Consider the following 14,658-nt stretch of genomic DNA (forward strand, 5'->3'; position numbering starts at 1 on the left):
AGCTCCCTCCACATATTTTATATGGGATTAAGGTCTGGAGACTGGCTAGGCCACTGCAGGACCTTAATGTGCTTCTTCTTGAGACGCTCCTTTGTTGCCTTGGCTGTGTGTTTTGGGCCATTGTCATGCTGGAATACCCATCCACGACCCATTTTCAATGCCCTGGCTGAGGGAAGGAGGATCTCTCCCTAGATTTGACGGTAAATGGCCCCATCCATCGTCCCTTTGATGTGGTGAAGTTGTCCTGTGCCCTTAGCAGAAAAACACCACCGAAGCATAATGTTTCCACCTCCATATTTGACGGTGGGGATGGTGTTCTTGGGATCATAGGCAGCATTCCTCCACCTCCAATCGGTGAGTTGAGTTGATGCCAAAGAGCTTGATTTTGGTCTCATCTGACCACAACACTTTCACCCAGTTCTCCTCTGAATCACTAGCTAACTTCAGACGGCCTTTACATGTGCTTTCTTGAGCAGGGGGACTTTGTGGGTGCTGCAGGATTTCAGTACTTCACGGCACAGTGTGTTACCAATTGTTTTCCAGGTGACTATGGTCCCAGCTGCCTTGCCATTGACAAGATTCTCCTGTGTAGTTCTGGGCTGATTCCTGATCGTTCTCATGATCATTGAAACTCCATGAGGTGAGATCTTGCATAGAGCCCCAGACCAAGGGAAAATTACAATTATCTTGTGTTTCTTCCATTTGCAAATAATCGCACCAACTGTTGTCACCCTCTCGCCAAGCTGCTTGGCAATGGTCTTGTGGCCCATTCCAGCCTTATGTAGGTCTAAAATCTTGTCCCTGACATCCTTGGACAGCTCTTTGGTCTTGGCCATGTTGGAGAGATTGGAATCTGATTGATTGCTTCTGTGGACAGGTGTCTTTTATACAGGCAACAAGCTGAGATTATGTGCACTCCCTTTAAGAGAGTGCTCCTAATCTCAGCTTTTTACTTGTATAGAAGACACCTGGGAGCCAGCTGATCATTTGAAAACTTTTTTGAAATGCATTTTTCTGGGTATTTTTGCTGTTATTTTGTCTCTCACTGTTAAAATAAACCTACCAGTCAAATTATAGACTGATCATTTCTTTGTCAGTAGGCAAACGTACAAAATCAGCAGGGGATCAAATACTTTTCCCCTCACTGTATATAAACTTCAGAAGCTTTCCATCCTGACCTGTGCAATATCCTATAGATCATAGATCCCTCCAGGAGCCATAGCAAAATGGATAAGTGAGGCCTATTTAGCCTCTGATGCAACTGGTATAATACTGGCAAAACCAGTCAGGCACTTTTCACCACCCTACGGTTTCTTGGTGTGCCCCTGCCTATACATTGAGGATGTTATGGAATGGTATTTGGTTGTGATCTAGGTGGCTATTCCACAACTCAGGATGGATGGCTTGCCTGATACCGCTTTTGTGGTATATGTTGTATATGTGGGAATGTCATATTGTTTATACCATGCATGACATGCAATAAATGTGGACCTTTCTCCGGATGCAGAGTCAGCCCAGCTTTAATGCAGTGTTCTGGCCAGTACATCAAATGTAAGGCATGTTTAACCCTTTCATGCCTAAGCCTATGTCTGACATTTGTTGCTTAGTTGATATCCATATATTTTGCTAGAAAATTACTTAGAACCCCCAAACTTTATATATATATTTTTAGCAGAGAATCTAGAGAATAAAATGGTGATCGTTACAATATTTTATGTCACACTGTATTTGTGCAGCAGGCTTTCAAACACTTTTTTGGGGGGAAAAAAAGACACTTAAATGAATTAAAAAACTAAACAGAAAGTTAGCCTATTTTTTTGTATAATGTAAAAGATGATGTTATGCCGAGTAAATAGATACCTAACATGCCATGCTTAGAAATTGCGCACACTCGTGGAATAGCGACAAACTACGGTACCTAAAAATCTCCATAGGTGACGCTTTAAAAACAAATTAACGGTTACCTGGTTAGAGTAATAGAGGAGGTCTATTGCTAGAATTATTGCTCTCGCTCTGATGATCATGGTGATACCTCACATGTGTGATTTGAACACCATTTACATATGCAGACGTGACTTAGGTGTGCATTTTCTTTTCTGGGCTTTAAAATTGTATTATTTTTTCATATTTATTTTTATTTTTTACATTGTCTCTTTTAAAAAAAAATATTTTGACCACTTTTATTGCTGTCACAAGGAATGTAAACATCCTAGAGACCTCCTTTGCACTTCAAAGTATTCAGATTGCCAAAAAGGCAATTCTGAATACTGTAATTTTTTTTTTTAATTGCCACCATTGGTAGCCGAGTAAACTGGAAGTAACGCCGTGACGTTGCTTCCGTGTTTACACATAGGAGAATCGATCAAAATAATTTCCAGCTTCCTTCCAGTCTCACTCTAGCCGGCGGAAGTGGTGAATCATGGATCAGGTCTCCCAGTGGGACGGGAGGCCTGGGAAGAGCGGTGGAAGGCGGCAGGAGAGGGGTAGTCCCTTCTCGATCCTTCGGGATAACACCTGAGTGGCTTTTAGCTGCATCGGTTGTTATCCCTGAAGAGCTGACCACCTGCTCTAAAAAACAGTACTGGGATAATGCCTGCAGATGTAGGCATCATCCCGGTATAACCCCTTGAAGTCGAAGCCACATATATACGTACGGTCAGGGGTAAGGAGTTTTTAAAGACCTCCTGTCATATGCATCCCTATTGTGGAATTTCAACTTGGGACTGGCATATTTTGAAGTTGTTCCATTACAGATAGATTCCTCCATCTACAATATATGGAACTGAATGCATTGTCCAAGAAATATTCAAGGACACACACAGAATCCCAGTTTAGGTATCTATAAACACTTCTCCTACTTGTATACGGTATAAGCCAAGCTTTTTGATTACTATATCTGAGTTCCAGTTTCAATAGTGGGGTATTACCTGTAATCAAACTTTGGAGACACGTGAAGGAACTGAAGGAGATTCCAACTGAAATATATATTTTTAGACTGGTTTGACCCATGTATAGATATCTGGATTAATTTTTCTGATGTATGGTTATTTTTGCTTTAGGAATCTATACTAGGGGCAATTTCGATTACCAGGTGTAGGTGGTTTTGTTATTTTAACTTTATGATTGGCCAAGATTTTTTAGTCATCCTGTCTATTGTTGAAATGAATGTGAATAAAATATTAGTATGTTTATACAAGAACTTATGCACTTTGGTGTGTTCTCTACTTTAATTTCTAATATAAAACAGTAGGTGGGATTTTGGGAGTTGCAGCTAGGTATTTAGCATTTTCTTTTAAAACTATGTTTGAAGATTACTCCACCTATAATTTTTAATTTTTTTTTCTTTCCTGTGATCTAGAGACCACCTTTGGGCAGGGGAGGCAGAGTATAGGAACTTTCAGGATTTTATACTTTAGGTTTTCATTGGATCTTAGTTGTAACTGTGGTTGGTATGTAGAAATGATTTAGTGTCTGGCTGGCTTTTCTATTTTGAGTCCCTGGACATCCATCTGATCCTACGCACCCACCTAGATTGCCTTGAGGGTGATTCAGCTCTTGTCACAGGTTGACTATTACCAGTCCGCTGGAAGAGGGAAACAGGAACAGAAAAGCATAGGTGCACTGAAAGTCTATTTATCCTTAATTTGAAACCACCTTTATGACAGGAAGCTATGTGAACAGTTTGTATGTTAGGTGGTGTACCTAGACCCTTGTAGCGCTACACCTTTCTACAATATTGATTTGCTAATCAAAAAGTATACAACTGGTACATGCGTCTCAAACACATGTTTTATTTCAGCTTATGACTGAGTTCAGCACCAATCTCTGGGTGCTAAGAAAAACAGCATAGCATCATTAGACTTTTAAGTATTTAGTAAAAGAAACCTGTAAAATATTCTATCGATAATTATTAATTTTTTATACCTTGTGCCACAGATTATCCTGTGACTCACAGTTCCCTTCAGACTCACTAGAAATATGATAGTTTACAGTTGTCACTGCTAACATTTAATATATTTTCAACAAAGAAGCATAACAAAAACAGGTGAACATTGAATCAATGAAGTTAAGTGGCAAGCCAATTAACACCTATGAGACGTAGAACTCAGCCACAGCTTACCTTGGCAAAACAATCAGTATGACTGCATAGCCTATTAAAAAAAAGCTTTATATATATATATTTTTTTTTTAAACATGAACAGTTATCCCTATTAGTACTTTGGAAACAACAACAATGGGGTCAGATCGACAACTTGACACAGCTGTAATTGCCAGCAATTGATTTGCAATAATGAGCATTCAGTAAGCTGTCTTAAAATATATTGGATAGTATAATTGTGAACACAACAATTTTAGACAATGGAGAGCAACTTTGTACATGTTTATTGCTGTTACACACTTTTTACTTGGCATAATGGTCTGGTAATCCCTGAACAGAGTAGCAGACTTAAAATAGCTCAATGTCTGCAAGACAAAAAAAGTCTTCTCTAAAATCTGCTCTAAAAAAAATAGCATTTCCACTAGGATTATACACACTCTAATTTGCTATATTAACACAATAATTTGCTATATTCATTTCAGGAATTGCAAATGAGACATTAAAGCGGAATGTAAAGTCCGCTAACATTGTCCAGGGTCCCCCCTTTACCTACTATTAGTGAATTGTGTACAAAGAGTTAGGGTTTATACTTACCTCCAGGGTCGTGGATAAGGGGGTACTACCAGTTCTCCTGTATGGGGCCTGGGCAGCTGGGTGAATTGGATGTGGGAAGACAGGGTGATCGGTGAGGTAGGGGGGAAATTACTGGAACCAAGTCCCTGTATGACTCTCTGCAGCAGCTGAGAGCTGGCTTCTTCTCCTCTTCCTCTCGTTGGCTTTCAACTGCTGCAGATAGAGCCAAAGAAAAGGATCGGTTCCAGTAATTGCCACCCCCACAACACTGATCTCTCTCTCTGTGCACCATACATTTCCCCCTACTGCGCAGGCTCACCTGTGTGCCCCCCTACTAGTGGAGTGCTGCCAGCATTTCTCCTATCCTTCCTGCCAGAATCCTTCAAGATTCGAAATGGGGGAAGGGTCCGGTAAACATGTCATATTTACCAGACCCTTCCTTTTCTGAATACACACAGTGAGTGATCGGTACCGATCACTCGCTGTGTTCATTTGTAACTGAAGCATTGGCTGTATGGGGCCTTGTGTCAGGTTTTCTGTATGGGGTCCTGTAGTTTTTAACACCAGCCCTGCTTACCTCACCCCCATCTTCCACTCAGAGAACCTAGGTGAGGATGACATCTAATACCTTCTGGCTAGATCCAGTACAGAGCAGCTGAATTTTTTTGAGAAGAGGCTATCGCAAAAGACTGAGGTGTATTCTCCTGAAATTTTGTCTGCTGTGCATTCTCTGGGAACTTTCCTGGAAGGTTGGTAATGTTACAGTCAGTGATGTGGAAGAAGAGGGTAAGGTACTTATAAATCTAACTTTTTTTTAAGAGTTACATTTTACACCTGCTAATATAGGGTAATTGTAAAGGGAGAGGGGGCCCAATTAATTTGAGTTGAGACTTGCAATTTACTGCAATGTCTAATTTAATGCTACCTGATTCAAAAATCTGCTTATATACAGAGAACGTTCAATATTATTTGGGATCATTTCACTAAAAGTTGTGATTGTAAAGGAATATTTGGTTTGCTGATAAGGCTAGTTATTTGCTTTTATATTCTTACATGACTTTTGTATAATTCCCTGTTACCAATTATACTGTAATTCTAGCAAGAATGGCTTCCTCTCCTGTTATGTTTCATATCATTATTGATTTGTTATTAACAATGTATAGGAATTGTGTATTTCTCTGTAATTAAATTCTACAGGATTTGAGAGTTTTATATACATAAAAGATTAAAACAATACAAACAGTAGTAATAGGAGTAGCAGTAGAGTGCACATTCTCCATTACAACCTGAGCAGGACCCATCAATATATAAGCAGTTCTAAGCTGATGAAGCAGGACCCATAAGTAGACATGCAGCTATGGCTCCAATACTGCCACAAAATCCAACCTATGTTCTTGCTTAAAATGATGTCTTTGCTTCTAACAAAAATTAAGAACATTACACAGCAGCGATATTTATCTTACTACTTGGATAGATTAACCCAGTAAACAAAAAGCAGAAAATCAGACAAAAACAAATGCATTACCTCCTAATGATGAAACATTAATATGCATTTGAAATGTGTGAAAACAAATGATTTTAGTAGTCCATCATTGCAAAATTGTTTGTTATGCAGTCATTTTTCTCTTCTAAATGTATTTAATACTTTAATTAAAACAAATGTAAATAATCATACTGAAAATGCATACACCCCAGTGAAGCACATTATGGCTTCGTATTGATTACCAGACTGCACATTGTTATTATGTATTGTATTTAATGCAGCCAATAAATGTAATAGATAAAAATAAATTAATAATCCAATTAAGGGAGCTACTTAAACCACTCAAGTGTGCATCTATCTCCCTAAGCCAGTGATGGGAATAACATAAATAATAATTTCTATTTAGAAGTCCCATTTATTTATATTTTTCACTCACCATTAATGCAACAGCACAAAAATAGATGATCTGCTCATTTCTAGAGAATAATGACTCTAGGGTTAGGTAGGGGGCCTTTGAAATCAATTTTGCATTGTTTTCAGTTTAAGAATCCTAGTCCTTGACAGAAGCTCTGTCCAGACAGAACCATTTTAACAATTCAAGATGGATTTTACTTACCGTACCCCACCATAAAGCATCTGCATAAGTTTGAAACTGTGTGTTAGCTTCTTTTTCAACCAGATAAACAAGAAACGAGGAAAAGATGAGCACTAAAAATCCTATGTACCAAGCTGTGATGAGTTCCTGAATGGTAAACACACAAAACCGAAAATTCAATCATAATAAATACATTTCCTAATTGCAAGTGAGAGATAATAGGTACTTTATTTTGATATTTGGTGTTGGGTTCTTCAAACCACCAAATAAAAAAAAAGTTAATATATACCCCATTATTCTACCATTGTCTTCACACAAATACACTATACAAACAATTTACAAATACAACTTTTTTAGAATGCATGAAGGTAAAAAACCTTCACTCTTTAGAATTATTTTAAAAATAGGTTCTATGGCAAGTCTTGTTATGTCAACGTTAAAGTATAACTAAAGTCATTTTTTTATTGTTTTGGATTGCGTGGAGAGGGATTGGCAGATCTGTCAGTTTTTATTGCTGTTTGCCCCCCTTTTGCACCCTTTTTCGGGAGACTCACCCTCTCTATTTGTCCTGTTTACTGTTATCATTGAAAGTTAAAGAAAAATAAAATCCCAAATCTTGGATTAACACCAGAACAGTAATAAAGGGGAAATCTTTCAATGGGGACACTAGTTGTCCTGACCCTGGTGACACCCTGGGATTCTCTAGTTTTTCAAGGAATTTTCTTCCTGTTTTTAGTAAAGGGCAATCTCTCCAAACAGAGATGGCAAAAAAAAACAGGGATCCACCCCCCCTTCCCCTTATTCTATCCAAAATTTTTAAAAATTGCCTTTATTTCTACTTTATGCAAAATTGGAGATACTCAACTTCAGCCTAGTCTCTGAAATTGGCTACAGTGACAAACACAATCAGCACATATATTGTTGTTATGTGCATATTATGTAGTGAAAAGCAGTGGTGTTTACCTTGCTGTGTGCATAAACAACCGAACCTAGTAATTTCCATGTTCCCCCTCTCCGATCCATGCGCACCATTCGGAGGATCTGTAGGAATCGAAGACTTCGTAGGGCTGATGTAGCAAAAATATTTCCCTGAGATCCAGCAGACACAACTGCCACAGATGCAATAAGAACTATGATATCTAGAGACAAAAGTGAAATAATTAGTCTATAAAGCATTTGAAAAAGGGAATATAACTAATCTGTCTTTGTCCCAGTGATGCTTACAAATCCATGGTTTTATTCACAGTTCAAAAACCCACAGGCACTAAAGTCTTTTTAGTTCGGATTCCAGTTATCCAGATTTTACAGTTTTAGAAAAAAATGGAACCCTAATCTATATACAGGTTCCAAACCTGCAGTATTTCTCATTAGTTCAGGGGGTACTTCTGCTCCTCATAGTGAATTCCCAATAACAGTGCAAAGTTTTGGGAAATTTAAATAATGCATAAAGGGGAGTGTTTTAGTTATTTGAAAGCATTTGAAAAATATTTACATATAGAGGTACCAGTTATAAATGTACTTATCTCAAGAGGTACTAAATTAGATGACTAATACCATGAGGCACTCATTAAACACTGGCTCTTTATAAAGAGGTTGATATTTTAATGAAGTCATATGAAGTATTAATATACACCTGAATTCACGATAAAGTAGGTCATTCCAAAGTTCTATGATTTTGCATGGTTCGGCTGTTACATCATGTGCAAACATCATTGTTGATTAAATCTGAAAATGATTTATCAACTTGTGGCTAAAAGAAGCCACTGGAGTGGTGGTGGTAGGGTGGGTGTTTCATGTTGATACTGACAAGCCTGAATCAGGAGATCCTTTATGAAAAAATTTAAAATCCTTTGAGTATGCTATAGGATCAGGTAGTGTAGGAAATTACATTATAAGTACATTTCTGAACACAATGAGACCTACAACAAACATTTCAGTACAAAAAATCTAAATGTAGATTTGGGCATATATACAAGTAGAGAGCTTATGTAGGACAAGAGTGTATTTTAACTTGTGTATTCTTAACTAGGAGAGGGATACTTATATATCTTTTACTGTGAGTATAAAGCCACAACTAAGCAACGCTCTTCTGATTTATTTTTTATAAATCAGTACAGCGTTCTTAGATAGGCAGAGGTTTCCCTGAGAACAACATCTGGCACATGTGAAGTTATCATCTTTCTCTGCTCTTCACATGGAGAAGAATAAAGAATCAACACCATTGCTTTAATAATTTAAATGTTAAATAAAGGCCCTAAAAAAGGGACATAAGTACCCCCCAATACAATGGGACTTTATGGGTGAACAAAAAGGAAATCATATATCATAAAATAAATAATTTATTTGGAAACATTATTTAAAAAAAAAACATATGTGTAATGACAAACATGTTAACAGTTTGTACAGTACATTTATGTGAAATGACAAAACATTGTGCTCATAGTGAGCTATTCCAAATTCCAGTAAACATAGTTTTCCTCCTTTAGCCTGACATGTTTCAGGAAATATTTGTATCACAAAGTAGACAGTGTATACAAATAAAGGTTATTATAAAGTGATGAAGGAGGAGAGGGGGAAAAAAAGGGGAAATTCCCACTTTCTCCAGGAATCATTTGGGTATGTGAAAGAAGGAAATAAGGAAAATGGCAACAAAAATATATATATTCTATAGCTTACCTAGAATGGATATATGCACGCGAGTGGCTAGAATGTTGTTAGTCATGAGAGGCAAGGTCTGCAATGACCCACACGGCGTCTGCAGACTTTAAAAGATGCCAGCTCATGCACAGTTGGTAATTCAACTGCCCTCAGCGATGTTTAGTGGCGTTGATGAAAGGCGTCACCGCGTGAGATAACATAATGACGTCATCTCACTGCGACTAAGGGCAAGGCGAGTGGATAACTCGCAATGCCCAAAAGTGGCTTGAGTATGGTGTCTCAGTAAACCAAACATGGCGAAAACATATCCCCAACGATCACCATGGCAACCGTCGAGTACTGCAGAGCTGATTGGATATTGAAAAAATTAATTAAAGAAAGAGCACTAAATTGGAAAGAGGGGGGGGTGGTCTAAGTGTGTTAAAAAGAAACATGTTTCTTGTAAGACCTGGAGAAAGTGGGAATTTACTATTTTTTCCCCTTTTCCTCCTTCATCACTTAATAACCTTTATTTGTATACACTGTCCACTTTGTGATACAAATATTTTGGCTATTTACCTTTGGAACTAATGTTCCTTGGCAATTGAAAATGACCTTTTCTCTATATACATGAAAATGTCTGCTATTGAGCTTTAAATTGGCAAACAATCTTTTTTATATTTACACATATATTTTCATTATATCACGATTTCTGACCGTCTATCAGAGTCTATTTGTGGCTGAACCATGGGGGCTGTTTCGTGGGGACCCTTATGAGGGCTGTTGCGAGCACAGACGGGGTTCATCGCCTTTTCGATGGACAAGGAAAGGTAAATTCACTTTTTCATGAAATTTTGATTTTAAAGTACCTTTACGAAAATGATTTACAATTCAGTGTCGGTATGTATATTGGACATGCTCATGTGCTACAATGTTGATGTCACCTTGAAATATCATTTTAAAACCACCATTCTTGCTCTTTTTCAGAATGTATTTGTACTCTCTAATACAATGCCTCTGAGGAAGGGATACATTTCCTGAAACATGTCAGGCTAAAGGAGGAAAATTATGTTTACTGGAATTTGTAACAGCTCACTATGAGCACAATGTTTTGTCGTTGACATGTTTGTCATTACACATATGTTTTAAAAAAAAATAATGTTTCCAAATAAATGATATCTTTTATGATATATGATTGAGGCAGCTCACCGAACAAACAAGTCTCTTGAGATGTGCTCTTACCCTAGCAAACTTTACATATACTCTGTGGTGCTGTTTTTCAGATATTTTTACATGGTTTTAAAGTAAACATAAATAAAAAGAATCATCTAACCTACTGAAGATCTTTCTTTGCTAGATTTGATGCTTTTTCAAATTAAAAACACAAATGCAAAAACTGGCCTCAATACCCCTATAAATAACTTATTGAACATATCAAACACCAAATTTGTTAGTTGTTCCAATAGAAGAATTTCTGCTATCAGGCTGCCAATGTCAGTAAAACACTTCAACAGATAAAAGGATACCTAAAAGAATCCTAATAAAATAGCAAATGCAATCAAAACTAATAAGTGTGACATCTAATTATAATTAAGTGTATACGTTATATAAACATGCTGATAAAAGTTTGTTCAATTAAAGTACTTTAAACATGCTTATTAAATCACAAAATAAGTTATTCAGTTGTAGAATTGTTGTTTTTCATTGACTGTATACCATTAATTCATTCCCAAGTATAAGCTGTAACCAATGTTTGTTGGATATGTCTTCCCAGGTACATTTAAAATGCATAATAGCTTTTATCTGTTAACAAAAAGTCTAAGCCCCTGTACACACGGTCGGAGATTTCGACAACCAAATCCATCGGATTTTGTCCGTCGGATCTTGTCCGAAACTGTTGCATACACACGGTCGGACTAAGTTGTCGAAAAATCCGATCTTTCAGAATGTGATGACGTAATTTCGTTACGATGGGACTACATTCAGGCTAGTAGCCAATAGCTTTGATGTAGGAATTTGATCTGAGCATTCGTGGCACTTGGTCCGATCAAAATTCGCTACAAATGACCGGAGTATGTCCGACCGGCCCAGTTGGTCGGGAAATATTTCCAACATGTTGGAAAATTGGGTCAGACGGAGATTAGGACGGAATCAGTCCGATGCATACCACACACAGTCGGATTATCCGACGACATGGTCCGATAGGACACATTCCGACGGATTCTCCGACCGTGTGTACAAGGGCTTATAGTCATTCTTGCAATACAGGGAAGAGGCTAACTTATTAACTGCCTACTTTATATCACGTATCTTGGTCTTTCTCATCTGATCCCCTGTCTCATTTGTCCTGCAATTCCATGTAGTGTAGAGCAGGTAGGGCATTGGTGGTCTCCAAGCAGGTGGAGAAAAGGAAGATAATATAACCAGTAATGTAGTACCCATGGCATAACAGCAATAGACACATGCTGGATATGTTTGATTTAAGTTTACCATACTCACCTATTACACAAAATGGTTTCCTGGCATATCTTAACCTTCCCTGCCATCCTCGATACCGACAGCAACAGCCTGCAGACCATATACGGATAATGTACTCCAAACCAAATACAACGATCATTACAAATTCCTAAAATGACATTAAAAAAAAATTGGTTAGTATTAGTAATATAGCGGGTTATTTCTTGAAAGGCAAATCCACTTTGCACTGAAAGTGCTCTTGGAAGTGCAGTCGCTCTAAATCTAAGGGGTAGATCTGAAATGACTGGAAGCTCTGCTGATTTTATCATCCAATCATGTGCAAACTAAAATGCTGTTTTTTATTTTCCTTGCATGTCCCCGTCGGATCAACAGTTACTTTACTTCCAAGTGCACTTGCAGTGCAACATGGATTTTCCTTTAGTAAATAACCCCCATAGTGTTTTCTATAATTAAAGTAAATGTAAACACTAAATGAATGACATTAAAGAGGAGTTCCAACCACATAAATGAATTATTTTATTAATCTCTCTATTACTATCACATTATATAGATTTAGCATCGGTTATTCTCATTAATAGCGCAATTTTTCTTGATATTTTATTAAAAAAGTTACCTTATATTGATGCTGCTCGGGCATTCCCATCTTACTTGTGGGCAGGCGAAGCCCACAAGCACAAACTTCCGGGATACGGTGCTCCTGTATAACCAGCATGCACCGCCCGTTCTCCCACATGTGTACTAAGGATATCTAGAGGAAACTTGCCACCACCGGGCTGCGTTGTCAGAAGTGCCTGCCCCATTGTAATGGCAACCAAGGGCTTTGTTCCCATTTTAAAAATGGTGCTGTGAGCCACCTTAAATTGCATCATTTCCGGTCTGGAAATAAGGTGATTTTTTCACAACGTCCTGCCCACTGACTCCTGGGAAATGGTGACTCACATTTCCCGTGAGCACAGGCAATGGAGAAAGTGATGCGGAGCGCCATGGCGCCAGAAGTGGCAGATTAGGAGCCACCACCTAGCAACAGGGCACCTCTGGTAAGTATAAAAACAATTTTCACTCCAAATGCTTGTCATTATTGATCAAGGACTGGGAAAATGTAAAAATAATTTTCCAGGTGGAACTCTGCTTTAAGTTTGCAAAAGCATTGTTTATAATTACCAACTGGCTTGTTTAACCCCTTGCCTACTGGGCATTTTTACTCCCTTCCCGACCAGGCCAATTTTCAGCTTTCATTGCTGTCACACTTTGAATGACAATTGTGCAGTCATGCAGCACTGTACTATTAAGACATTTTTTATCATTTTTGTCACACAAATAAAACTTTCTTTTGGTGGTATTTAATCACCACTGGGTTTGTTATTTTTTGCTAAACAAACCAAAAACAATTGGATATTTTGAAAAAAATAAACATTTTCATAGTTTGTTATAACATTTTGCAAACAGGTAATTTTTCTCCTTCACTGATGTGCGCTGATGAGGCTGCACTGATGGGCACTGATAGGCACTGATGAGGCGGCACTGATATGGCGGCACTGATGAGACAGCATTGATGGGCACTGATAGGTGGCACTGATTGACACTGATGAGGCAGCACTGATGGGCACTGATAGGTGGTACTGAAGGGCACTGAGAGGTGGCACTGATATGCAGCACTGATAGGTGGCACTGATGAGGCTGCACTGATAGTTGGCAATGAAGGGCAGCACTGAGAGGTGACACTGATGATGAGGCACTGATTGGCAGCACGGATGGGCACTGATAGGTGGAACTGGTGGGCACTGATTGGCAGCACTGGTGGGTACTAATTAGCAGCACTGGTGGGAACTGTTGGGACAGGTGTCCCTTTAACAGAAGTCGATTATCGGCTTTCTTCTTCTCTCCTCACATTGTCAGCATGAGGAAAGAAAAGCTGATAACCAGGTTGTGTTTACCTACTGTGATCAGCTGTCATTGGCTGACAACTGATCACTTGGTAAAGAGCGGCTGTGATTGGCCCTTTTTCCCTGATCTGTGATTAGCCAAATCCGAAGGTCCCAAGGCCACAGGGGGTGCCCAGGTAAAGCGAGCATGGGAGTACGTGTATGTATGTAAGCCCACGTTGCAGCCGTCTTTGGGCTTTAGCATGGGCAGGAAGCAGTTAAATAAAATACTAATTTCCACTTTTTTTATCCTTTGTTGCATCTCAGTGTTGCTGATCTCCACCAGCCTCTTTGCAGCCACTTCCTGTGATGGCTACATGGCATTTTTCAGAGTTTGATTCCTGATGGTGGACCTTGGCTGTGTAATATTTGCTGAAACAACCACTAGTAATCTTCATCAGAAGCCTGTGTGACGAGGTAAAACATAGAAGAACAATTGGGGGACAGAGAAAGAGCATTGTCACCCTATAACAGGAAGTGTATGAACTAGATCCTAAAGGCAGAATCGCTCGGTATTATTTTAATGAAAACTGCATATTTAATAATATTTAAAAATAGCTTTAAAATGACATCAATATGTTAAAGCGGGAGTCCACCGTTTTTTTTTTTTAAAGCCAGCAGCTACAAATACTGCGGCTGCTGACTTTTAAAATAATGACACTTACCCGCCCAGCGCGCCCGCGATGTAGGCACCCGAAGCCGATCTCTCGATCATCTCTCAGGTGCTGCCGCCGCCATCTTGGGTATGGGAATCAGGAAGTGGAGCCTTTCGGCTTCATTTCCCGGTTCCCTACTGCGCATGCGCGAGTCGCGCTGCGCAATAAGGATGGTCCCTGCTGTCTCTGGGATCCGTGTGTTTCCCAGCAGGCAG

At 38.8% G+C, this 14,658-nt stretch overlaps 1 protein-coding gene across 2 annotated transcripts in view; it reads right to left on the reverse strand.

Annotated features, from left to right (window-relative positions):
* The window catches only part of KCNQ5 (potassium voltage-gated channel subfamily Q member 5), a 670,041-nt gene that overhangs the window by 96,286 nt on the left and 559,097 nt on the right, over positions 1-14,658 (reverse strand). For both annotated transcript variants that reach the window (XM_077487389.1, XM_077487388.1), the window contains exons 3-5: positions 11,887-12,013; positions 7,714-7,889; positions 6,772-6,897 (exon numbers count right to left, since the gene is read on the reverse strand). In XM_077487389.1, coding sequence (XP_077343515.1) covers positions 6,772-6,897; positions 7,714-7,889; positions 11,887-12,013 — 429 coding nt within the window. The remainder of the gene's footprint in view (positions 1-6,771; positions 6,898-7,713; positions 7,890-11,886; positions 12,014-14,658) is intronic.

The sequence above is a fragment of the Lithobates pipiens genome, unplaced genomic scaffold (genome assembly GCF_037356315.1).
Source record: "Lithobates pipiens isolate NorthernLeopardFrog02 unplaced genomic scaffold, aLitPip1_a1.2 Scaffold_18, whole genome shotgun sequence".
NCBI classification, from domain to species: Eukaryota; Metazoa; Chordata; class Amphibia; order Anura; family Ranidae; genus Lithobates; species Lithobates pipiens.